This window comes from Narcine bancroftii, chromosome 4 (genome assembly GCF_036971445.1).
Source record: "Narcine bancroftii isolate sNarBan1 chromosome 4, sNarBan1.hap1, whole genome shotgun sequence".
Classification (NCBI taxonomy): Eukaryota; Metazoa; Chordata; class Chondrichthyes; order Torpediniformes; family Narcinidae; genus Narcine; species Narcine bancroftii.
The window spans coordinates 82,790,448-82,817,471 of record NC_091472.1 but is presented as its reverse complement, the minus strand read 5'-3'; the positions used below and the strand labels follow the sequence as shown (position 1 = coordinate 82,817,471).

The window sequence follows — 27,024 nt, the reverse complement described above, 5'->3', positions numbered from 1 at the left end:
ACTATGTACTTATGCTTTGAACAATGCATATTTGGGGTGTAGCAGTCTTCTTTGATATCATACCCAGTACAAAAGCATGAAAATATTATGGGACTATAATCAGACTGGTCTCATAGTCAGAGAGAGATGTAGCATTAAAACAAGCCCTCCAGTCCAACAAATCCACACCCACCATCAACCACCTAGTTACATTAATCTGACATTCTATATTTTTACTCTCCCCACATTCTCATCAACTAACCATGTCCCACTTAAATTCTACCATTTACCAAAGCCAGTTAACCTACCAATCTGCATATCTTTGGGATGTGCAAGGAAACTGAAGCACCTGGAACAAACTCAGATGGTCACAGGGAGAACTTGCAATCTCCATATGGATAGCAACCAAGGTTAGAATTGAATCTGGATCCCTGGTCCTGTGAGCTCCGTTATTTTGTGCTACCCTATTTCCTCCAGTTTTTTTTTTAAGCTTCTACAGAAAATAACTAAGTAGGATTCAACCCAGTCCCTTGGGTTACCTCAGAATTAGATTCAAAGAATAATGTAGATGGGGATTAGTTTGCAAAAGCAAGCACCATTATGTATGGGACAGGAGTCAGTTTTGTCTCGACTCACAAATGCAAGAATGTAAGAAACAGGATCCATGGCTGTAGTGAAATGTATACTACAGTATCAATTTACTTATCCTGATTGAACATCCCTTGATTCTCCTAATACTGCACTGGAAAATCAGTTTCTTTCTTGAATATTCAGAGTGACTAAATCTCCATAGCTCCGAGACCATTGACTCATATCTCTGAGCCCATTGACAACTAGGTTTATCTCATCAGCAAACGTGGATGGAATGTAGTAAACAAAAAATTACAGATGCTGGAACTCTAAAATAGACACTGAAGTTTGCTGGAAAGCCTCTGTGATTCAGTTTTGTGCGATAACAAAACAATCGAAGTTTCAGGACCAAAGCCCTTTGCCAGAACTTAGATATAAACTAAAGAAATTATTTTTCAGTACCAGAGAAGGTGGAGTGGGATGGTAAGGAAGCAGAATATGACAGCACATAAACAGGCCCTTCGATCCATCCAATCAGTGCCATACTATTTATTTTGCCTCGTCTCATCAACCTGTATCATAGCTCTCCATACCTTCCCATCCATGTACCCATCCAAAAGTTTCTCGTGTTGCAATTAAACCCACATCAACTACCCTCTGATTCAAGAAGATCCCCCAATGTACCCCTTAAACATTTCCCTTTTCGCCCTTATCCTACGACCTCTCATTCTTGTCTCACTCAACCTCAGTGAAAAATCCTGCTTGCATTTATCCTATGTCCCTCATCATTTTGAATACTTCTATGAAATCTCCCTCATTCTTTGACATTCCAGGGAATCAAAACCTAACCTATTGATCTTTTCTTTGTAGCTCAGCTCCTCAAGCCTCGGCAACATCCTTATAAATTTTTTCTGCACTTTTTCAATCTTATTGGTATCTTTCCTGTGAGTAGGGAACCAGCTCTGCATATAATACTCCAGATTTATCCTCAACAATATTTTGTACAACTTCAACGTAACATCCCAACTCCTGCACTCAGTGCTTTGATTTATGAGGGTATGAGGGCCATTATGTCAAAGGCTTTTTTTTAACCACATATCTGCCTGTGATGCTACTTTCATGGAATTATGTATCTGTATTCCGAGATCCCACTGTTCAATTTGTTGCCGAGGATGGGAATATGTGTCTACTGGTGGAATCATCTTGGAGCTAGTGGAGTTCCAAGGAATGATCCATGAAATGTGAAAGGTGGTGAGGTAGAAAGTGAGAACCAAGAAGGAAATTGGATGAGAACAGGGTGCAAAATGTATAAATTGGGTCAAGGGTTCTGTCCGCTATGGTGGAGAGGGACCCACATTTCATTTCAGAAAGGAGGAAGGCATTTCACAGGCACCAATCCAGAGCAAGTGCTTCAAAGATGGAGGAAATGGGAGAAACCTTGATGGATTGTATTTGGTTCTTTCATCCGATTATTGATGTAGATGGAGGGTAGTTTCAATAGATTGACTTTACAGATCAGAATCAGAATTTGAATTGACCATTCCATGTGGTGAGATGTGTAATGAGAATTTCTTTAATCTTTTAAGGCAAAGATAAAGTCTATTGGCCCAGAAGTAGAATTATGCCATCAATATCACAATCAATCCACTGTGTTGAGTGCTGAGGAGCTGAGCAAATTGGCAAGGTATGCTTGTAACATTTCACTCATAGAAAAATAACATTGTTAGAGTTTAGCCACTTTTCAATGAAAATGTTTAATAAAAATGTATGTTTTTTGCTCCTAAAAGTATTATAAATGAGAACATGTGGAGAAAAATCTGTATGGAGTCAAGAGTTTAGGTGCCATCTATGAGAGAGGAAATTGGGAATAACCTGTTATTTTGTTGATATTCAAATTTATTAACCTGTCACCTTAACCATGTTTTTCTCTCCACTGAAATTGCTTCTTATTTTTAAATTGGCCAGAATTAAAAAATCTAGCATTTACTTTATTTTCCGGATCTGCAATATTTCCCTTTGCATTCAGTTAATATGATTTGCATGCATACTTAAGAATTAACAAATCATTAAGGTAATAAATTATGAACAATGCTCCCATCCCTTCCCCTTCCTCTCTCCTCTCCTTTCCTCCGACACTTGGATTAAGATTGGGTCTTTTTCAATAGCTTTTATTATTTCCACTTCTTATTTTCTTTTGCCTGGAGAATTTTCAATGATTTTTTTTTGTGGCTTATTCCAGGAATGCATGATAAGACTGTCACAGTCTGTTTATTTTTGATCTCTACAGATGGACCCCGACTTACGATATTTTCGACTTGTGATGGAAATCCCAGAACAGAACTTCATCGTAAGTCGGGGTCTACCAGTACTTTCTATGGATGCTGCATGACCTGTTGAGTTTCTCCAGCACATTTGGGCATTGTGCATGACCCCAACATCTGTAGGTGTTCTTTTTTAACCATCAATGAGCACAACTGATTTTGTGCTTTCTTTGCTGTCAATTCACCAAAGCTACTGGAGAGAATCTGTCATTAACAAGGATGCAGTCAATATTTTGGCATTCTGTCAAGGGCAATCAATATTCACTGGTCCATTGTAGGAGTGTTGCTTCTGGCTGGCTTGGGAGAATAAGTAAGCTATCTATAATAGGAATGCCATCTGTAAATTCCTTCTCCTGAAGATCGTGATCTCATCTTTGAGATACGCCCTATATTTGATGTGATTTAATATGCCTTATATCTATCTATGTGAAGTCAGTACACTTCATTCCACCTTGTGTAACAATCTTCAATGATGAATCAGTTTTCAATTGAACCACGTAGTTTGGGATTCTACCAAAGGCAGTGGCCACCACTTCTGTGTTCCCCTGGTATTGCTTTCCTTCTGAACAATGTATAGGATCAAGAGAATGGAAGTACTTTCATGTCTAAAGTTTGGTGCAAATGTGGAATTTGGTACCAAATGAGAAGCTGATAAGCATTGTATCGGGTCATTTGAGCAGAAAGTAGAACTACACACAAGAGCAAAGAGTAGAAAGGTCTGTCAATTGCCATAGATAAAAAGGGGTGAGAGGAGGTTCATATGAAACCTAACCCTTCATGAATCTGTTGGGTGAATGGCCCATTTTGTTGTGAGTACTGTACATAGTTCTGGTCACCTCATTATAAGAAAGATGAAAGTGGACAGAAAGGCTGTCGATAAGATTTAAGAGGATTTCTCGGAGACTGAAAATGGTTGCTGTATAGAAAGATTAAACTGGAGTTGTTTCCTATGAAACAGAGGAGGGTGAAGGCAGACTAATTTCACATTATATAAAATTCTGAGGTGCCCATACAGAGTAAATAGTAAGGACCTATTTCCCTATTTCAATAATCGGGGACATCGATTTAAGGTAGAATAGAATTTTTTAAATTCATATGGTGGGAGGGCTTTGAACTTCTATCCTGGCAAAAATGGTAGAGGCAGAAGAAAGTACAGTAAAACCCCTGTTATCTGGAATTCAAGCAACCAGTATCCTCAAGCAAATAGCAAAAATATTGCAGAAAATAAATAGGTAAAAATATGGAAGTTTAAAATTGGTGCTCCTTTCTGTTAGCTCACCAATCATGCCACATGCAGTCTCAAACAACCGTAAAATTCACTTATCCGCCATCTACCAATCCTCACAGGTGCCGGATACCAGGAATTTTACTGTACTTGGATGTTTCCTTGAAGAGTTATGTCCTGCATGGCTAGGAACATAGTGATGAAAATTGAGATTACGCTTCTTTCACTATTGAATATTTTCTGTGATTTTATATATGAAAGGAAGATCAATTAAATGGGATTTCAACTGATCAGCACCACACCCCACCCCCCCCACAACCCCCCACAGTTTTCTAACCTGACCTGAGGGAGGCCTAATTTTACTCCAGAAAACTAAATATTATCAATACCAAAAATCTGGAATATAGTCAGAGAATGCCAAAGATCTTCACAAGTTCAGGAGAAATAGAGTTATTGTTTAGCGTTGTTGAAATTTTAAAGAAAGCTCATTAGCATAAACTGTGAACTGCTAAGAATTTGCAGCTTTTTTTCTCTTTCTTTTCCTTCTTTTTTGGTTTGCTACTCATTAGAAGCTAACAAGAATGCAGGAACATGCTTCTTCACAAGGTACCCACATTGGAATAATTGTTTGCATCAGGAAAAGTTTCTTGAATTTCAATTTTTTCATCTCCAGAAAATATGGCTACAGATGGAAATGGCTGAATTCCAACAGATAAACAATTCACTTATCAAGAATTAATTTCATGTTCATAGAGCCAATGGCAGTCCTGACGTCCTTCATTGCTATTACATAAATGAAGGAATTGTCTGGAAATTGTGCTGAACAACCATAGCAACTATTATTGCTTAACCCATTTTCAAGAAATTAACATTTTAATAGAGGTTTTTTTCGACTGTTTTAAAGTATTCATACTGTTATTCATGCCAACAATGCAGAGTTCAGTCTGATCAATTGTTATGCTGTTATGCACAGTTTTGTTATGCTCTATATTGGATTGTTGCAGAGAAAATTATTTTGATCTTATAAGAATACGGTTTATTTCTTCTTTGGCTTGGCTTCGCGGATGAAGATTTATGGAGGGGTAATGTCCACGTCAGCTGCAGGCTCGTTTGTGGCTGACAAGTTCGATGCGGGACAGACAGACACGGTTGCAGTGGTTGGAAGGGAAAATTGGTTGGTTGGGGTTAGGTGTTGGGTTTTTCCTCCTTTGTCTTTTGTCAGTGAGGTGGGCTCTGCGGTCTTCTTCAAAGGAGGTTGCTGCCCGCCGAACTGTGAGGCGCCAAGATGCACGGTTTGAGGCGATATCAGCCCACTGGCGGTGGTCAATATGGCAGGCACCAAGAGATTTCTTTAGGCAGTCCTTGTACCTTTTCTTTGGTGCACCTCTGTCACAGTGGCCAGTGGAGAGCTCGCCATATAACACGATCTTGGGAAGGCGATGGTCCTCCATTCTGGAGATGTGACCTACCCAGCGCAGTTGGATCTTCAGCAGCGTGGATTCGATGCTGTCGGCCTCTGCCATCTCGAGTACTTCGATGTTAGGGATGAAGTTGCTCCAATGAATGTTGAGGATGGAGCGGAGACAACGCTGGTGGAAGCGTTCTAGGAACCGTAGGTGATGCCGGTAGAGGACCCATGATTGGGAGCCGAACAGGAATGTGGGTATGACAGCGGCTCTGTATACGCTAATCTTTGTGAGGTTTTTCAGTTGGTTGTTTTTCCAGACTCTTTTGTATAGTCTTCCAGCGTTCTAGGAGCCGTAGGTGATGCTGGTAGAGGACCCATGATTCGGAGCCGAACAGGAGTGTGGGTATGACAACGGCTCTGTATACGCTAATCTTTGTGAGGTTTTTCAGTTGGTTGTTTTTCCAGACTCTTTTGTGTAGTCTTCCAAAGGCGCTATTTGCCTTGGCGAGTCTGTTGTCTATCTCGTTGTCGATCCTTGCATCCGATGAAATGGTGCAGCCGAGATAGGTAAACTGGTTGACCGTTTTGAGTTCTGTGTGCCCGATGGAGATGTGGGGGGGCTGGTAGTCACGGTGGGGAGCTGGCTGATGGAGGTCCTCAGTTTTCTTTGGGCTGAGAAACAAAAAGTTATTGGGTGGAAAGGCACCATTGGTTGACAGGACAAAGCAGGTGCTGCAGCATTAGCTGCCCAGTGTAATGTGTGCCTTCTTGGAATGAATCAGGAGTGCGTGTTTAAAGGTTGGCTCATGCTAATGTGCCCATCTAGAGCTGATGTCTACAAAATATATTTTTCACTTTACTGAATTAGATTAAATTTAAAAAAATAAAACTCAGATCAATTTTACAGTTGGTAGAGTTGAGAAGGGCAAGGCTACTGGCCCCTTCTTGACAATATTTGACAGCCGCAGAGTTGAGAGTGTCTTATCTGACTGCACCATTGTGTGGTATGGTAGCTGCAAAGCCACAGATTGGAAGTTGGCTGAGAGGATCATCAAAACGGCCAAGAAGTTTACTGGGGTATCCATTTCCTCTATTGATGACATTTATATTTTAAATTTAAATTTAGACATACAGCATGGCAACAGGCCCTTCCAGCCCACAAGCCCATGTCCCTCAATTAACCTACAATCCCCATATATTTTGAAGGGTGAGAGGAAACCAGAGCACCCAGAGGAAGCTCATGGAGACACGGGGAGAACATACAAACTCCTTACAGATAGCACTGGATTTGAACCCAGGACACCAGCACTGTAATAGCATTGTACCACTATGTTAACTGTGCTATACTAACATACCGAGATCATTGCTTACATTGGGCTCAAAGAATTATGGAGGACCCCTACCATCCATTGCATAGTATTTTTGACCTACAACCACCAGGTAGGAGGTACAGGAGCATTAAAATTTGGATAGCTTCTTCCCACAGGCTGTGAGATTGAGGAATGGCATCCAGTAACCTTGGATCTCATAAATGAAATAAAGTAAATTATTCTAGAATATGTATACATATTTATTTTGGTCTATGTGTATATTATGCACTGTATGAGAAATGCATTGTGTGTGTAGCGTGGTTGGAAGAAATGCTGCTTTGTCAGGTCCTGCCAAGAGATTTCAGGAAGTTAGGTGTGAAGTTGAAGGACAGACCACCAGGGTTGTGATCCCAGGATTGCTACCCATGCCACATGCTAGTAAATGGATGCAAAGGATGCAGAGAGCTATGGACTGAGTGCAGATCAGTGGGACTAGGCAAAATAATAGTTTGGCATAGACTAGAATGGCTGACGGGCCTGTTTTCTGTGCTGTAATATTCTGTTAATATAATATAGTTTTAATTCACTTTTCCACTCAATTTAGTGTCATCAGTAAACTTAGATACACTGCACTAGATCCCCTCCTCTAAATCATTTATGTATATTGTGAACAGTGCTGTCCAGAAGTGATCCCTGTGGCATTCCACTGACTGCTTACCTTCCAGACAAGCACCCATTTATCCCAATATTTTGCCTTGTTTAACCAATCCTCTATCCATGCCAATGCATTAACCCCAACTCCAGACTCCCTTCCTTATTTAAATGTCTTTTGTGTGGCATTTTATTGAACACCTTCTGGAAATATAAGGGAAATTCTTCGGAAGAAGTTTCCTGCTCTCCCTTCTCACTCACAAAGGTATGGGTTCTCGCCCTTCATTTTCTCTCATTAGAACTCCAGTTCCAGCACTGCATTTCCACTCTGGACCCAGTTCTTTTGGGTGATTTCCATTTATCTGGTTCAGTGGAAGATTGATCTTAACATTTAGTTAACTGGATACCTGTCACCTTTGATGTTCTACGAAGATTGGTGTCACGATGCTTGAGTGTTGCATTAATAATTCCAATTGACATGGGGTAGTATTAAAAATCATCTGCAATATCTGTTAAAGTCCAAGGTATGCCTTATGATTGGAGCTTTACTCTCATTGTTTTTTTTTGAGGAGAAGCCATATTGTGCAACTTTCTACATTGTCAGGTAGATGAGAATGTTGTAGATTTATTGGAAAAGCTTGACTAAAGGTGCTGCTCTGATATGAGTGCAGTTCTCCAGCATTACTGTTAGAATACTGTTAGGCTTATTGATTTTCGCTACATCCTGTTCTGTTCTCATCCTCTTTATGTTACATCAGTGGTTCTCAACCTATTTCTTTCCACTTACAGACCACTTTAAGTAATCCCTATGTCATTAGTGCTCTGTGATTAGTAAGGGATTGCTTAAGGTGGTCTGTGAGTGGGAAGGGAAGGTTGAGAATCACTGCTCCAGATCCAATTGTTACTGAAATATTTTGCTTGAAAAAAATTGTCATTGACCCATTTCCTTTGGAGTTATGAAACCATGCCCATAACAAGTCAATTAGGTACGATTAAAACAGTGGTTTTTCAAACTTTTTCTTTCCATCCACATGCCACCTTAAGCAATCCCTTACTAATCATAGAGCACTTATGGTATAGGGAATACTTAAAGTGGGATGTGAGTGGAAAGAAAAAGGTTGAGAACCACTGTGTTACTTGAGTGAATCAAATTACCAAAGAGTAGCTTCGGTGACTGTGGGGTCTTCAGGCAGAGGATGGGGTGGATCCTTAGTCTGGCTAAAGATCATGTCAATGCTTCAGCTCTCTCTTTTCCACTCACCAGCTGGGCTCTACCGAGAATGCAATGGTGTTCATGGAAATATTTTCATGCCTCCTTGGGTCTTTAATTGTTAACCAGCATTTGTGCTGTTCCAGAAGTGATCCCTGTGGCATTCCACTGAAATGAGAGCCCCTTTTCACCAGTTGCCTTTGAAATATAGCCTTGGATTACAGATGCCCTCATGCTGGTCTACAAAGAAGAAGAAATGTACAGTATGGGGTCCACAATCACCTTGACTGCCACTGCAATGCTGTTTCAGTGCCACAGTTATATAAAGGCTGCACTGGATTTGAGCCAAAAAAGCCAGCTATATCTAGGGTTGTACTTGTTGCCTGCATGTCAGTGTGACCAGGCAGCTTTATTCTGGCACCATCTGATCTTCTTGTGATAGTACAGATCTATCACCAATGTATATAGTGTATATAGTTACAATATCTAGACTGTGCTTACAGCGATTGGCTGAGAGCTAAGCCACGCCTACTGTCTGGGCCTTAAAGGGTTGTGTCCCTAGCCAGGTCGGATCATTCCGGTCTGGTCGGCCACCTGTGAAGAGCTCCTTTCTTTTGCTAATAAAAGCCTTGGTTTGGATCAACAAGTCTTTGATTCTTTCCACGAGCTCTACACTTCTTGCCCATCCTTATTTGTTCTGCTTCCTCTTCTTCCAGTAAATCAATTGTGAAGAGAGCTTGCAAACAATCCCCAAAGCTTATAAGCTTGTGTTTGTAAAATCAAATTAACTTCGCTGCCTTTATGTTTCAGTTTCCAATGTGTGAGAGTCTGATTGATCTTTGATGCTCACTTGAAATGGCAGAGATTAACACAACATGGAAACAAGAATTTCACAAACAGTTCCCTGAAAGGTTACTGATGAGCATATAGCATATTCAAATCAGGAATAGATGGCTGTCCAGTTGCAAACTGTTTGGTTGGAGCTCTCAGCCCTGCACTGACCATGTATCTGTGTTCACATTGTCTTCATTGATTTTGGTATTAGTAGTTTTCAGCATTTTACACCAATTGATAAGCAAAAGAAAAATTATTCAATAACACATAAATGTTTTTCATACCATGCAATTGTAAAATGAGGGTCTGTTACATGTTGTTATACACTGGTCCTGTCTGTGTGGAGAATGTATATCCTCCATGTGATCGCTAGGATTCTACCAGTGCCTTAATTTCCTCCGATATCCCCAAAATGAGGCGGTTGAGGATAAATGGCTGCTGTAAATTATCTCTTGTCTAGGTGAATGTAGGAGGATCAGGGGGAATTGATTGGCAAGTGAAAGAGAATAAATTACATGGAAGTAAATGGGGAAATGGAATTTCTACAATTGGCCAGAAAGCCAGATGAGTCAAAAGATTGAACAAGAAGGGAGAATTCTTAATGCCCGCTTTCTTTTGACGAGGTTTCATGTTAATTTGTGGATTTGTCCATTTTTTGTATGTGGTGGATGACATAATGAAAACTTGGTGTTGTTTTCAATGAGAGCCAGCTCAGCTGTCTGCTGGTTCCAGTGTAAAAGCATAGCAGTTTGTTGGAAACACCTACAGTATATTATTTTTATGGCCCTCATAAAATGTGGTTTCTTTGTGCAATAGTGACATTATTACTATTCCCTAAAGATCCATTCCCAATCCATGCTGTACTGACTTTTGGAGGCAAAATTGCTCCTATCTAGGGCAGTTGATACTACCAACCAGGAACGAATTTCAAAGCAAATAAGTGCCCTGAAAAGGAATCAATCTATCATGCTCTACCTGAGTCTTAATCAGGGCCTTTTCTCTGATTTAGTAACTAAAAGTTGAACAGTAATCTGTTGCACTTGAATGATTTGGGAGACACAGCAAAGTTTTAACATTTTTAGTCATATTAAAAACTGTGAATATTTATGTAAATTTAAGCATCTTGCTGAACCGCTGATGTGCACATCAGAAGTTACATCTCCATTTCATATGCACATAATTCACCCCAAGGGATTTGTAATCCATTGGACACACAATTCAGACATTAACCCAAGAGGAAAATAGTTGGAACTGGACTGCTATATTTGAAGGATCAGATGACTGTCAGCTGTTCTGCAGACTTCAGCTAGTGAACTGTTGTCTCATGTTGCAAAATGACTTTTTGTTGTCTAGTATGATTCGAATCAGCTAGAAATAATATCTGGCAAAACCACCTCTTATGTAGAAAAATTTAACTGGAAATCAGACAAAAACATTTAAATGTTTAAAGGACAGAAGAAAATCCTAATCCATATGAACCTGGGATGTAAGGATCCTGTGAATTGGAGGGTCCCATAATGCAGTAATGCATTGGTGCCTTACATCATGAAGAAAAGTCGTCAATGGGTAATGAGCATAATATCCACTTTATCTATGTTTCTATAAGATCTCCTCTCATTCTTCAGTGGAACTTAGAAGAATGAGAGAGGATCTTATAGAAATGTGTACAATTATGAAAGGCATAGATAAGATAGAAAGTTGTTTCCATTCGTGTAGGAGACTAGAACTAGGGGACGAATCATCAAGATTCTGGTTAATTAATCTAGGATGGAGATGAGGAGGAACTGCATTTCCCAGAGGATGGTGAATCTATGGAATTCACTGCCCATTGAAGCAGTGGAAGCTACCTCAGTAAATATATTTAAGATCAGGTTGGATATATTTTTACATAGTTGGAGAATTGAGGGCTATGGAGAAAAGGCAGGCAGGTGGAGATGACCCTATTTCATTGAATAGTGGAGCAGGCTCGATGGCGCAGAAGGCCTACTCCGGCTCCTATTTCTTATGTTCTTATGAAAGAGTATAGGACAAAGATAGCCAACTGTTGAGCACTGAACTCGATGCATTGAAGGATAAGAACAGGAAGCAGCCATTTAGCCCCTCAAGGTTATCTTCCATTCATGAGGTTCTGCCTGATTTGAAACCTGACTTTTTGTAATCACCCTTGCTCCTCTTTACCTTTGGCTAACAAATCAATCAATCTCCAATATATAAATTAACAGTAGATCCTGGTTCAGTTACCCTTTGTGAACCTCTCACAATCTTTTGGAAGAGTAGAGAGGAATAATTAGAGCCCTGTTTGATATCCAAATTAGAATGAGGACTCATTTCAGTAGTTGAACATTAATCCTCAACATGAATTTAGAACTGCATTGAATCAGAGCTTTTTCCATCTTGATGAAGTCTATTTTCATTTGGACTCACTTTTGTAATAAATTGGGGGATCTGTAGACATGAAGCAAACAGCTCAAAGTGAAATGCTTTTAGCCTGTGGTTTCATGCTTCTATTTTAACCTTGACACAATTCTGCAGGCCGTAATTAATGTGACATCTGCTACTTGTGGTCTGGAACATTTTCTTGTTTGTAGTTCTCTTTTTCCACAGTAATGGGCAAAGTAATATTGTTGTGAATGTTTTGAATTGATAATTAATAGCATTGGTAAGGACAAAAAAATAACAACTAAAGGGGGACTGAAATTCAAGGGAATCTTCATGGCCATTCATTTTTCCACAATATTTGCAGCTTGTTTTTCTGTGTTTTTAATGCATGATATGGTGCAATAAAGCAGTTTTAATTGTGAAGCCTTCGACACCGTGAGCCTTCGACACCAAAGCCTTTGACACCGTGAGCAGGAAAGGGCTTTGGCAAATACTAGAGCGCATCGGATGTCCCCCAAAGTTCCTCAACATGATTATCCAACTGCACGAAAACCAACAAGGTCGGGTCAGATACAGCAATGAGCTCTCTGAACCCTTCTCCATTAACAATGGCGTGAAGCAAGGCTGTGTTCTCGCACCAACCCTCTTTTCAATCTTCTTCAGCATGATGCTGAACCAAGCCATGAAAGACCCCAACAATGAAGACGCTGTTTACATCCGGTACCGCACGGATGGCAGTCTCTTCAATCTGAGGCGCCTGCAAGCTCACACCAAGACACAAGAGAAACTTGTCCGTGAACTACTCTTTGCAGATGATGCCGCTTTAGTTGCCCATTCAGAGCCAGCTCTTCAGCGCTTGACGTCCTGCTTTGCGGAAACTGCCAAAATGTTTGGCCTGGAAGTCAGCCTGAAGAAAACTGAGGTCCTCCATCAGCCAGCTCCCCACCATGACTACCAGCCCCCCCACATCTCCATCGGGCACACAAAACTCAAAACGGTCAACCATTTACCTATCTCGGCTGCACCATTTCATCAGATGCAAGGATCGACAATGAGATAGACAACAGACTCGCCAAGGCAAATAGCGCCTTTGGAAGACTACACAAAAGAGTCTGGAAAAACAACCAACTGAAAAACCTCACAAAGATAAGCGTATACAGAGCCGTTGTCATACCCACACTCCTGTTCGGCTCCGAATCATGGGTCCTCTACCGGCACCACCTACGGCTCCTAGAATGCTTCCACCAGCGTTGTCTCCGCTCCATCCTCAACATCCATTGGAGCGCTTACACCCCTAACGTCGAAGTACTCGAGATGGCAGAGGTCAACAGCATCGAGTCCACGCTGCTGAAGATCCAGCTGCGCTGGATGGGTCACGTCTCCAGAATGGAGGACCATCGCCTTCCCAAGATCCTGTTATATGGCGAGCTCTCCACTGGCCACCGTGACAGAGGTGCACCAAAGAAAAGGTACAAGGACTGCCTAAAGAAATCTCTTGGTGCCTGCCACATTGACCACCGCCAGTGGGCTGATAACGCCTCAAACCGTGCATCTTGGCGCCTCACAGTTTGGCGGGCAGCAACCTCCTTTGAAGAAGACCGCAGAGCCCACCTCACTGACAAAAGGCAAAGGAGGAAAACCCAACACCCAACCCCAACCAACCAATTTTCCCTTGCAACCGCTGCAATCGTGTCTGCCTGTCCCGCATCGGACTTGTCAGCCACAAATGAGCCTGCAGCTGACGTGGACTTTTTACCCCCTCTATAAATCTTCGTCCGCGAAGCCAAGCCAAAGAAGAAGAATTGTGAAGCACAAGTTATAACAAAAACCATGTCATAAAGCACATTAAAGGATAGGAAGGGAAATAAGCATAAAGTATCTGTAGAAACCATTTTGAACAGATTGTCATGTTTATGCTAATCTGTTATTGACAGTACTTTCTTAGGTCTGGGTTCTGGAAAGCTATTTGAAAAATGGAAGGATATGCACCTTCTTCCTGAACAGTCCCTGGGAATTGATGATGAGCCTCTGACACTCCAGTTCCAAAATAACAGATGGTCTCTGTGCACCAACAGACTTGGGTCCAGCTAGGTCAGGAGCTGCTTTAGGGGGTAGGCAGCTGGATAATTTGTGAGCCAGCGAGTCCTTTCTGCCATTTACGCTGGCCTTCTGTGTGCTCCAAATGAATGGACTCAAGGATCCCATGCCATTCAAAATATACCTTTCCCATCATGAGCGGAGTGGGGCCAGCAATTAAGAGTTTTTTCAAATCACACCAACCCAGTTAGAGGACTTCACAAACAGGGTTGGTGATATATCTTCATTGCCTTGAGGCACTTGCAGGAGGCAGTCAGATTTCAGATTTATTGCCAGAGTATTTACATAACATCACATACAGCTCTGAGATTCTTTTTTCCTGTAGGCGAGGCAGAATTACCACTTACTGGTAGTGCAAAAATAAACTGTACACAATGTACTCGTAAACAAACTGTGCAATACAGAGAGGGAAAAATCAATACAGGGCAAAGGTAAGAATCCTTAAACGAGTCCCTGATTGAATTTGTTGTTGAGGAGTGTGATGGTGGAGGGGCAACAGTTGTTTCTGAACCTGGTGGTGCGAGTCTTGTGGCACCGATATCTCTTTCATGATGGCAGCAGTGAGAACAGAGCATGTGCTGGGTGGTGTGGATCCTTGATGATTGCTGCTGCTCTCCGACGGCAGTCGATGTTCTTGATGGCAGAGAAGTTTTTGCATGTGATATCTTGGGTTGTGTCCGCTATCTTTTGCAAGACTTTATGCTCAGGCATGTTGGTGTCCCCATACCAGACTGTGATGCAGTCGGCCAGCACACTTTCCACCACACATCTGTAGAAATTTGGATATAGTGACACCTAAGAACTTAAATTTATTTACCCTTCAAAGTCCATGTCTTTACAGGAGACAGACTGCATTTCAATGTAGTAAGCGTCCAAAAATCTGGATGCCAGATATCCAGATGATCCCCAAAAACGAAAACTCTCGCCTGAAATCCAGACCACCTGAGAATCTGGTCCTCAAAAACTCTCAGCTGTTTTGTACGTGCATATGTGTGCATTGCAAGCATGCATGGATTGTGTAAGCGCCACAGATATACTGCCCGAGAATCCGGAAAATCTGGACCGACTCATTCCCCGACCAGTCCACATTTTAGAATTTTTACTGTAATCTATATAGAGCCCTTTACTACCATAATACTTGATGGATCTGCTCTACTAAAGTAATTGTGAAAATTTGATACTTCAAGTCAGCAAATGATCCTTGAGCATTAGGTGTATGTTTCATGTGCCCAAGTCATGCTTAAAGTTCTTAGCAAGAAACATCTCCAATAACCTGACTTGGGTCAAGCACATTGTTGAGATGGTCAAGAAGGTGCCCTAGTGCCTCTACTTTCTCAGAAGACAAAAGTTTAGTATTTCCTGCTTGTCCCTCAATGTTTTCTACAGTTGCACCATCAAAAGCATATTTGTTATGTACAACATGGTGTGATATAGGACCTGCTCTGCTCAAGATCAGAAGCTGCTACAGAGGATGGTGAATGCAGCTTCAACCATAATGCAAACATCCCTCCCCTCCATTGACATTCATCAACATCTCCTGCTGTTAGCCAACATACTGAAGGACCCATCACACCCAAGAAACACTCTTCTTCCTCTCATCATGGAGAAGTTTGAAGAGGATGATGTGCACCAACAGGCTTAAAGAGAGTTTCTTCCCCCAGCCATCAGGCTCCTGAATGAACCCCATAACTACATTACTGCCTTTACTTGGTTCTAATTGATCTTTTATCTCATTGTAACTCAATGTTGTGTATTTTATACCTTTTACTTTGTATGGCTGTAGAAATAGTAGAGTTCACACAAGGTATAATGTGGCAAATAAACAAACTTATGGTGACTATACAATATAGCTCCACACCAGAGGTAAGCTTGTAAGAGGTGAAGTGCAACAAAGAAAATTTAGAAACATCCTGGAATGATGACGTAGCCTCACTTGACACAGCATAACCTAAAGCTGAATAAATACTGACCGTGAACAGGAACATTTCCTGTGTATTATGTATTCATTAATCTGTACATGTGTAACTGGTCTCAAACGTTCAAGAGCTCACCATCTGCAGCTGTGTGGAGCACTTGACCAGTGCATTTCAGTGGCATGGTTAATTTATCTTCATCTACTTAAATACAATGTACAGATGCAACGAAAATCTTATTTGCTGCAGCTTTTCTAGTCATAAAACACACGATGCACAAGAGAAAAAATGAAAATATAAAAAGAGGAAGCAAAAGTAAATATGAGCAATTGATCATGGCCGATAAAATGGTCTGAGTAATTTATACTTTTTGCCTTTTCTCATAGACAGATTAAGGTGGAAGCTAGTAATCCATCTGCTTTCAAATTCCTTACCTTTCTGAAAGAAAGTGAAGTATCATATAATAAGAAAAGTCTGAACTACACATTCTAAATGGTTTGATTTCATTTGGGAAATTAAAATTGCATGTAAGCCTATCCAATCATCTGAGGAATGCCTGTTACTAACATTGGTTCAGTTTGTGAAATTTCATGCATCTTTAATCTGGAGTGAATCTGTTGAGAATATTCAACGTGGAAAGAGTGGAGCAGAGGGAGAGGCACCTCAGTCCATGGCCAGAGCCGAACATGATACAGAATCAAACTTAATCCTTTCTGCTTGCATGTGTTTAACTTTATATGCCTCTTAAATCTTATTCTTTTGTCCATTTCCACCACTATCCCTGATACCCCATTCCAAGTATATACCACTGAAAAGCTTGTCCAGCACATCATCATATTTATAGCTCGAATGGAGTCAAACAAACGAGGCTACTCAATCGTATTTAAGGAATAGAGTAGGAAACTAAGCACACAGCTTTGGTGTGTCCCTGTGTTGATGGTCAGCAAGGAGGAGGTGATGCTTCCAGTCTACACTCATTGGGGTCTTCCATGAGGAAGTTGAGGATCCAGTTTCAGAATAACGAACAGAGTCCCAGATCCCTTAATTTGATCGTGTTTTTGCTAGTATGATAAAAATTTAATGCCAAACTATAGAATATGAGCAACAGCATAACATACTTTTTCTTTCTTTCTTTTCTTCCGCTTGGCTTCGTGGACGAAGATTTATGGAGGGGTAAATGTCCACATCAGCTGCAGGCTCGTTTGTGGCTGACAAGTCTGATGCAGGACAGGCAGACACAGTTGCAGCGGTTGCAGGGGAAAATTGGTGGGTTGGGGTTGAGTGTTGGGTTTTTCCTCCTTTGTCTTTTGTCAGTGAGGTGGGCTCTGCGGTCTTCTTCAAAGGAGGTTGCTGCCCGCCGAACTGTGAGGCACCAAGATGCACGGTTTGAGGCGAGATCAGCCCACTGGCGGTGATCAATGTGGCAGGCACCAAGAGATTTCTTTAGGCAGTCCTTGTACCTCTTCTTTGGTGCACCTCTGTCACGGTGGCCAGTGGAGAGCTCGCCATATAACACGATCTTGGGAAGGCGATGGTCCTCCATTTTGGAGACGTGACCTACCCAGCGCAGTTGGATCTTCAGCAGCATGGATTCGATGCTGTCGGCCTCTGCCATCTTGAGTACTTCGATGTTAGGGATGAAGTCGCTCCAATGAATGTTGAGGATGGAGCGGAGACAACGCTGGTGGAAGCGTTCTAGGAGCAATATTCTGGGTAATCTAATGCAGAGTGGATGCTCAGCAATATGGCATCTGCCATTGACCTGTTGTGATGAGAGGTGAATTGAAGTGCGCCTATGTCCTTGTTGAGATAGGAGTTGATCTCCATAATCAACCTCTCAAAGTAGTTCATCAAGACAGACAAGTACCACCAGCCAAAATTAATTGAGGCAGATCACCTTTGCTCTTCTTAGGCACCAGAATAATCAACATCTTTTTTGAAGAACATGGAGACTGCAGACCATGGAACAGGCGGTTGAAAATATCTGCAAAAACTCCAGTGAGTTGGTCTACACAGGATTTGAGGATGTGGTCAGGTGCTCTGTCTGTGCCAAAGGCTTAGCAAGGATTTACCCTCCTGAAAGTTCTTTCCATGCCAGCCTCATTAGCTGGGAGCACAGAGTCATTGGGGCTCCCAAGGCACTTTGTTGTTTTCTCCTTCAAAATGAACATAAAATGCATTAACCTTGTTTGGAGGAGCCATATCACAATTAATGATGTGACCTTGTTTTGCCTTTTTGGATGTGATGGTGTGCCAGCCCAGCCATAATTGTTAAGTGCCCATGTAGGACTCCAGTTTAGTCCAGAATAGTGTTTTTGTGTTAGTAATGGCCTTCTGGAGAATGTACCTGTTCTTTCTATAGATTACTGAATCTCATGATCTGAAATGCCACAGATCTTGTCTTTGGCAGTTAGTGGATATTTTGTTCATTCATGGCTTCTGGTTGAGATAGACCTGGCTAGTCTCAGTTGGAACACACCTGTCCACACATTTTCTGATAAAGTCAGGGACGACAGATCTGCTGCCGAATCCTCGAACATACATGTACAGTGCCCTCCACACTTTTTATTTCCTTTATTTGCCCCTGTGCTCCACAGTTTTACATTTGTAATCAAACAATTCACATGTGATTAAAGTTCACATTCTAGATTTTGTTAAAGGGTATTTGTGTACATTTTAGTTTGACCATGTAGAAATTACAGCACTTTTTAATATAGTATCATTTCAGGACACCATAATTTTTGGGATATAGCAATGGTATGTACAAGGTAGATCCTGACTTACGATGGGATTCGGTTCTGGGACTCGGATCATAAGTAGAAATTATCTTAAGTCAGGGTCTACCTGTACAGGTAGTATCCTGATTTGTCCCTGCCAGTAGGCCAATGTCCCCACTGCTGCCAAGTGGCTGACATCCTCACTGCTGCTGGGAGGCCAAGGTGGCACCAGGTAATTAGGGGCAGCGATGTCATCTCTCAACCTTTGTTGTGATTTGGATTACATGCACAGATTCCCATCACTCTCTCCCCCTCTTGATTTTCTGTCCCTCCCCAGAGACGGCAATCTGTGCATGCATTCCAAATCACTTTTTTAAAAAAATGGTGTTGGGTCCGTTAAAGCACATTTCTTTGACGTTACTACAAGAGAAGCATTGAAATGATGATGTTTAGGGAGTGTGGTGGCGGTAGGAAACGATCTGCGTGTGCTGATTGAATGGTAGCATTCCTTTCAGGTAGACCCTGACTTACCTTTATTCAAAATGGATTCTGATCATCGTAACTTTGAAAAATTGTAAGTCGGAACATCATAAGTCAGGGTCTATCTGCATATTAAAGTAATGACGTTTAGTACTTCTTTGCATATTCCTTGCATGCAATGACTGCTTGAAGTCTAATTGATAGACATCACCAAGTGCTATCTTCTCTGGTGATCCTCTGCCAGGCCTCTACTCCAGCAATCTTCAGCTCCTGCTCATTTTGGAGCTTATCCCCTTAGGTTTTCTCTTCAGCATATGGAAGGCATGCTCAATTGGATTTAGATCAGGTGACTGACTTGGCCATTCAAGAATTCTCCAGTTTTTAAGCTTTGAAAAACTCTTTTGTTACTTTAGCAGTATGTTTGGGATTATTGATTTGCTGTAGGATGAAGCACCATCTAATGAGTTTAGAGGAATTTGCTCGAACTTGAACAGATAAGATCTTTCTATACTCCACAGAATTCATTTTGCTCCTTCACCAATTAAGTAATTATAAGTAATCCCAAATATCTGTGAAGCCAAATGTCCAAAACATTTTGGACCCCTAAAATGGGTGAGCTATGAAAAAAGTGCTGTAATTTCTGTATGGTCAAACCAAAATGTATAACAAATAACCTTGAATAAAATCTGGAATATGCACTTTAATCATGTGAATTAATTGATTACAAATTTAAAACTGTGGAGCACAGGGGCACATAAAGGAAAAATGTGTCATTGTACCAAAGATTATGGAGGGCACTATAAATTTTAGTGTTTTCCTCCTTTTCCAATTTCACCATTGCTTGGTCCATAAAACCTTCTTTTGCAAAACAACCTCTGAGACTTCCACAATGTTATTCTGGCGACTTGTCTGGAGGGAATGTTATTAGAGTAGATGTAGATGCGCTGGGTGGGTCACGTCTCCAGAATGGAGGACCATCGCCTTCCCAAGATCGTGTTATATGGCGAGCTCTCCACTGGCCACCGTGACAGAGGTGCACCAAAGAAAAGCTACAAGGACTGCCTAAAGAAATCTCTTGGTGCCTGCCACATTGACCACCGCCAGTGGGCTGATATCGCCTCAAACCGTGCATCTTGGCGCCTCACAGTTTGGCGGGCAGCAACCTCCTTTGAAGAAGACCGCAGAGCCCACCTCACTGATAAAAGGCAAAGGAGGAAAAACCCAACACCCAACCTCAACCAACCAATTTTCCCCTGCAGCCGCTGCAACCGTGTCTGCCTGTCCCGCATCAGACTTGTCAGCCACAAACGAGCCTGCAGCTGACGTGGACATTTACCCCCTCCATAAATCTTCGTCCGCGAAGCCAAGCCAAAGAAGAAAGACTCGAGTAGTGCTCACAAAGCTCAACAACATTGAGAAAAAAGCAGCTCATATGATTGGTGATCAATCCACCATCCAAAACACTGGTTGTCCTAAACCACTGGTGCATTGCATCTGTAATGCGTACCATTTGTGAATTCCATTGCATTTCAACAACTACGCGACTCAGACAGTATTTGCCAAATCTGTGACCTCTGTCATCAATATCACGCCTTGCATTTAGGAACTTTACTGCTTTAATGTTCCTCTCAACACCACACGCCTGCTTGTCTTGACTTATAGATGGGCAATAAATGCTGGCCTTGTATCTTAAAAAAAATAAAAACTGCAGAGGAAACCAATGTTAGAAATTGACTGTAGGAAAAAAGCCATTTAGTTGTAAATTTCCTACTCACTGGTGCATGTATTGTGTGGAACTCTGGTCAAAAAGGTACTGTCTCTCTAGACTGCAAAGTTGAAGTGAATTAATACCACCCTGTGTCACAAGTTTCCTGTATCACTTGATTGCTGTTGCCCAGTCAGCTTCCTGCTGATCTGAACTTTTCAATCCAACTGCCTGACACCTGATTCCAATTGCCAGGTGCAGTCTTCAGATAAAGTGTCTGCAACATGACTATAAAGCAAAAGAAATGCAAAATGTACTTTTTAAAGAAACAATCTTCAAAAAACATTGAAGTTGTATTTATTTATCTTTATTCTGTTTTGAGATAGCATTAAATTGAGGCAGCATTAAATTGCACCAAGGCAGTGCAAGCATTATGAACAGTGGACTTAACTTGCTAATTTGATAATTTCTTGAAAACTTTTAAAAAGATGCTTTCTGCAAATGTTCTGGTTCTGGAAGCAAGTCTTTATTGAACTGAGTGAAAGAGTTTATAATTCATCTTTTGTGGTCTTAATACATCCCAAAATGTTTCACGACTAACTGATGTGTGATGTAGGAAGTAAAGCAGCCAGCTTCTGCACAATAGGTTTCTCCCACCTGTATTCTCATTGGGTCCATTACGGGCATTGTATATTTGCAGGACTTTGGGGATAGTTTCTTTGGTCTTGTTCAAATTAGTACTATGGAATGTTTTATGTCCATTTGATAGGATTGATAAGGCTCACTTTGAGGTCAGATATTACTGCAGTTGCTCAGTATTGTGCTCTGAGAGAGAATTTCCATGTATAAGCTTCTGTAGAGAGACTGACTTGTAACCTTAACAGTAAGACTGACCAGTGCTGAAGGATGAAAGAAAACTCAAATTAATTAAAACATTGTAGCGCACATCGAAAGAACCAAAGACTTGTTGATCTAAACCAAGGCTTTTATTAACTAAAAGACTGGAGCATATCACATGTAGGTCGACCAATCCAGAATGACCTGGTCTGGCTAGGAGTAACCCTTTAAGACCTACCAGTAGGTGTGGCTATGCTCTCAGCCAATCACAGTCATCCTACACTACAATCTGTACACATGCACATTGGTGATAGAATCTGTACTATCACAGACATTTAATGAATTATGGTTCAGTATGTGTTGATGATTCAGTCATGATAAATTGAATGGGCATCATCCTGCAAATTTATAATCTGGAGAGGAATTTTGGCCATCTGTTAAGGTACTGCATATCACATTGGAAGCTCATCTGATCTGGCATTCATTTGAAATCTGTCTCTTCAAGAATTGATAGTTTTGCTGTGCTATAAGAAAAACAGATGCTTTTTACTTCTTTCTTTATCTTTCATTTGACTTTGCAAGGTCAGTTGCTTTAACACAAAAATGTTGTTTTAACTCAATTCTGGTCATTTCAAACCAGAGCAGTTCATTTAGAAGTCTAGCCACTTTTACGATACAAGAATCATAACAATACATTTCCAATGTCCACAGATAATGTTTGACTGAAGTTAAAGTTTGCAAACTTTATCTGACTTGTTCAGTGGGAAGAAATAGAACTTGACAAATACTGGTGTAGCAAAGCTTCTGAAGGAGCATGCTAATTTACAGGAAGTGTTGAAGAAACTGTAAAGTTGCAGAAGGATATGGACACATTAGCAGGCTGGGGAAAAATATGGCAAATGAGATCCAACATTAAGAAATGTACAGTTCTGCATTTGGGCAGTGGAAATTAACAGGTAGAGTACAATTTGGATGGGGAGAAAATTCAAACCTCTGAAGTGCAAAGGGACCTGGGCATCCTCATGCAGAGAAACCTAAAAGTTAATGACCAGGTGGGATTGGTAGTGAGGAAAGCAAATGCTATGTTGGCATTCATTTCAAGAGGAATAGTATATAAGAGTAAAGAGTTGTTGATGAGGCTCTATGGGGCACTGGTGAGACCACATTTGGAGTATTATATGCAGTTTTGGGCCCCCTGTCTTCGAAAGGATGTGATGTTATTGGAGAGAGTGCAGAGGAGATTTACTAGGATGATTCTTGGAGTGCAAGGGGTAATATATGAGGAATGTTTGGCAGCTCTTGGATTGTATTCATTGGAGTATAGAAGAATGAGAGGGGATCTCATAGAGACATTTCAAATTTTGAAAGGATTTGATAAAATCAAGGACAAGGGGTCGCAATCTTAAAATTAGAAGTTATCCATTTAAAAGAAGAACTTTTTTAGTCAGAGGGTCAAGGATCTGTGGAACTCACTGCCGCATACAGCAGTAGAGGCCAGATCATTGGGAGTATTTAAACAGGAAATTGATAAGTATCTCATTAGTAAGGGATATGGGGAGAAGGCTGGAAATTGGAACTAGGTGTGAGCATAGGTCAGCTTAGTGTTGAGTCACAGAACAGACTCGATGGGCCTAGTGGCCTGCTTCTGTTTCTTTATCTTGTGAACTTCCAATCTATTTAAGAAACATTTAAATAAGTAAAAGTTAGAAGTTTAGAACTCTCTTCCACGCATGTCAATTAATGCGAGGTAAACTAAGTTTTACATCTGTGCTTGATAGATTTGGTTAACCTTTTGTTTCAAAGGATATTGAGTAAAGTGAGTTTTGGAGTCTGATCATTAATGATCCCATTAAATGGTATAACAATCTTGAGCTAAATCGCTACTCCTGGTTCCATGTTCCATTATCATTTCTGATGTGTCAGAATTTGATTAAAAAGGTTCACCGTTCAGCAGTGTTCTATAATGGCTGAGAGGAAATATACAAATTTCACACTGCAGTGGAAACTGAAAGAATCATCATCTGTTACATTGACGCACGAGATTTCCACTTTTATAGCTGACATTGTTTCATCTCAGCATATGGTCTCCTTGCATCACATTGACTTGTAGTCATGACAACTTGTTTATGTAATCAGTGGGAGGGATTCAATCAAGGGCAATGGAATGATCCTTTCAATGTGGTGCTGATTAATAATCAAATCTAAATACACTTTTTTTTTGTAGCATTTGCTGTTTTTTTTATTTAACAAAAGAAACAGTCATTGGTTCAGAACATTATTTTGTTTATCTCCTGTGTGCAGCATTTTCAACTGAGTCAGAAGACCGTGGCTCCAAGGCACAGTATAAAGATTTGAGATTGCAAGTCTAGGCGCACATTCTCATGCATTCTTCTGATGTTGTGTTGGAGGTGAAAAGTGCAACCCATGTCTTTCTTCCATGGTGGATGTCAAGCCAAAACTATTTTATACCCTGACAAAGGGGTCACGACCCGAAACATTGGTTATATTTTATTTCCTCTGGATGCTGTGTGACCTGCCGAGTTTATCCAGCACTTTTATGTATTGCACTCAACCCCAGCATCTGCAGGTTTTCTCATTTAACTATCTTAAACCCTGTGATGTTGCAAATGGTATAAAATACAGTGTGTGTCTGTGTGTGTGTGTGTGTGTGTGTGTGTGTGTGTGTGTGTGTGTGTGTGTGTGTATATATATTTATATATATCTATAAATATCTATATATAGATGTATATATATCTCTCTTCTCTTTGGCTTGGCTTCGCGGACAAAGATTTATGGAGGGGGTAAATGTCCACGTCAGCTGCAGGCTCGTTTGTGGCTGACAAGTCCGATGCGGGACAGGCAGACACGGTTGCAGGGGAAAATTGTTTGATTGGGTGTTGGGTTTTTATATATAGATATAGATATACACACACACACACACACACATATATATATGTATCTATATCTATATATATATGTGTATCTATAGATATATATCTACAGATATATCTATAGATATATATCTATAGATATCTATATATCTATAGATATATATCTACAGATATATCTATAGATATATATCTATAGATATCTATATATGCAGGCCTTTCATTTATAGGTGCATTTCAGGGGAGGTTGAAGTGAGGGAAACAAAACAGAAAGATATTAAAATGAGAAGGGTCACATGGAACTTTAACGTGAGCAGAGACAGGAAGGTTGAGCGGCCTTTATTTGTGTGGTAGAGTCTGAGTAATTAACAGTAAAATGACAGGGAGACAGATGGCTGGAAAATGGATATGGACGTTTTTGTTTCCACAAGACAGGAACAATGTTATATTTGTAACAGGAACATTCTTTTCAATTAACTGGCACTTGTTGTGGAGTTCTTTTGAAAAACCTTACAATGTTGTTTCAAACCTGCTGCAGCAGAGTATTTGATCTTGCATAATGTTCCAAAACAGAAGTTGTTATTTTGAATGAGGACAAATGTATTTACTATATTCCAAAGAATTACATCAACTTTAGATAAAAGCTAAAAGTGTTGCTCTATTTTGGTTAAAGAATTGCTATAAAAATACATTATATGATTCTCCTCAGATTAATACATTTAAACAAAATTAGATTCAGAAAATTAGTTTAAACTCAGAAGGTGGCACACAAGATTAAAAATTTCATAACACTGCTAGTCATATTGCCTGAGGAGAAGAATTAGGTTCCAGGATTTCTGATTGTTATCCTATCTTCTGAAGAGCAATGTAGAAGAAACTGTAAACTCATTCACTTTTATAATTATAATCTGATTATAATTTGAACTGCTCAGAAGGAGCCACCCTTGTCTGGAATAAAAGGTTAAGGGTTCAAGTCTCACGAAAGAAATTTGAAATTCAGGCTGCTTTACCACGAGGAAAGACTGCTGCCAAATTTCCATCCATTGAATGAAATTTTAAACAAGATCCCCACCTACTCACCCGCCAATGAGTGTCAATAATTCCTGCAGCACTTCTTTGAATTTTGCCAATTGACTGCTGTATTTTCTGCACTACCACAGCTTGCACTTCAAAAACCAGAGTGTGCTTGGATTTTTTTAAGGAGTGGAATATTTTAATTGTTTTAAAATCTTTCAGTTTTGAAGTATCTTGTTTTGTTGGATCTCCCACGTGGATGTTGGAACTAGTGCATTAGCACTCTGCTCTCTATTGGTAATTAAGTGCGCCATTGAATCTCACGATCAGATTCCATGTCATTATTCATTGAACTTCTGATGAGACATCAGGGAACATGTGTTCCAGATGTTAAGCTCCCTTCTTCCTCAGGTCAAAGAGCAAAAGTCAGCAGGATGACGGAGCAAATGGATGTGGGGCAGTGAGGAGTGAATCACCCTTTCATTCCCCCCCCCCCCCCACAGGTAAGTGTTGATGCTGAGTTACAGCCCTTTGTGAGGGGTGATGCTGCAGGAGAAAATGGCCGCTCGAAACCATTCAACAGCAAACCTGTGCAGCGCTGTGTCCCCTTCAACTTTCATTCAAAGCTTTGTGCATCTTCCTGGGAGCTTACCCCTTGAACCAGTCCAAATTAATGCCTTCACTGGTTGTTGTGATTACTAGTGTTCTTTAATCCATTGAGAGGAATCAAAGCAAGACAATGGTGCACCTTGTTTGATAATAAATGCTTAAAGAGACCATTCCAAGGACCTGCTGGTTAGCCATTGTAAATGATCTCTTATTTAAGTATATGGCAGAAGAATAGGGAGAATTTGCTGGATACATAAGGAAGAATAAATTTCAGAAAATAACTTGGGGGAAGGAATTGCTAGGAATACTCTGAGAGCTGAGCAGATATGAAAAAGATGTGAGAAGCCAGAGATGATGAGAACAGTTTCGAAAAACATTAACTGCAGTGGCACACAAATCCCAATAGATTGTGAAACAGAACAAACATCCATATCTGGATTTATGAAGCAGCTCAAAACAGTTAACATTTCAGATTGATGACCTTTCTTTTGATTTCTTCAAGGCTCCGGGGCTTTGTAGGTACTACAGTACAACTCCGATTATCGGAAAGGGTCAGGACCGAGACCATTTTGGATAAACTTTTTTTGCAGAGAATCGGTCATTTTTTTAAAAAACAGCCCAGTAGCAACAGCAAAACACTTGTAACAGTGTTTAAACAACAACAAAAAAGATGGCAAGGCCTTTTAAGCATTAATATAATGTTTAATTCTCTCCAAAAACATACTGGCCACTGCCCATCACTGACACCTCTCCATTGAGGCCCTGCTCGGGCTAGAAGCCCGAGGCCGGCTGCGCCACCACAGGGAGCTCATGGTCCGCTGCTGCAGACGCCAGGAGCCCGACTCCCACAGTCAGTGGGATACATTTCGGATACATG

The 27,024-nt window shown here is 40.7% G+C and overlaps 1 protein-coding gene and 1 long non-coding RNA gene across 8 annotated transcripts in view; one reads left to right on the top strand and one right to left on the bottom strand.

Annotated features, from left to right (window-relative positions):
• pcsk2 (proprotein convertase subtilisin/kexin type 2) overlaps positions 1-27,024 on the top strand; it is a 344,834-nt gene that overhangs the window by 107,728 nt on the left and 210,082 nt on the right. For 4 of the 7 annotated variants that reach the window (XM_069931793.1, XM_069931790.1, XM_069931791.1 and 1 more), the window contains one exon: positions 2,136-2,233. In XM_069931793.1, coding sequence (XP_069787894.1) covers positions 2,136-2,233 — 98 coding nt within the window. Of the gene's footprint in view, positions 1-2,135; positions 2,234-27,024 lie in introns of those variants that run through there. The other 3 variants (XM_069931795.1, XM_069931794.1, XM_069931796.1) reach the window with 2 other exon arrangements.
• Positions 21,202-27,024, bottom strand: part of LOC138760761 (uncharacterized) — an 89,990-nt gene continuing 84,167 nt past the window's right edge. Inside the window, exon 3 of the long non-coding RNA XR_011355854.1 lies at positions 21,202-21,698. This is a non-coding gene — a long non-coding RNA (uncharacterized lncRNA). The remainder of the gene's footprint in view (positions 21,699-27,024) is intronic.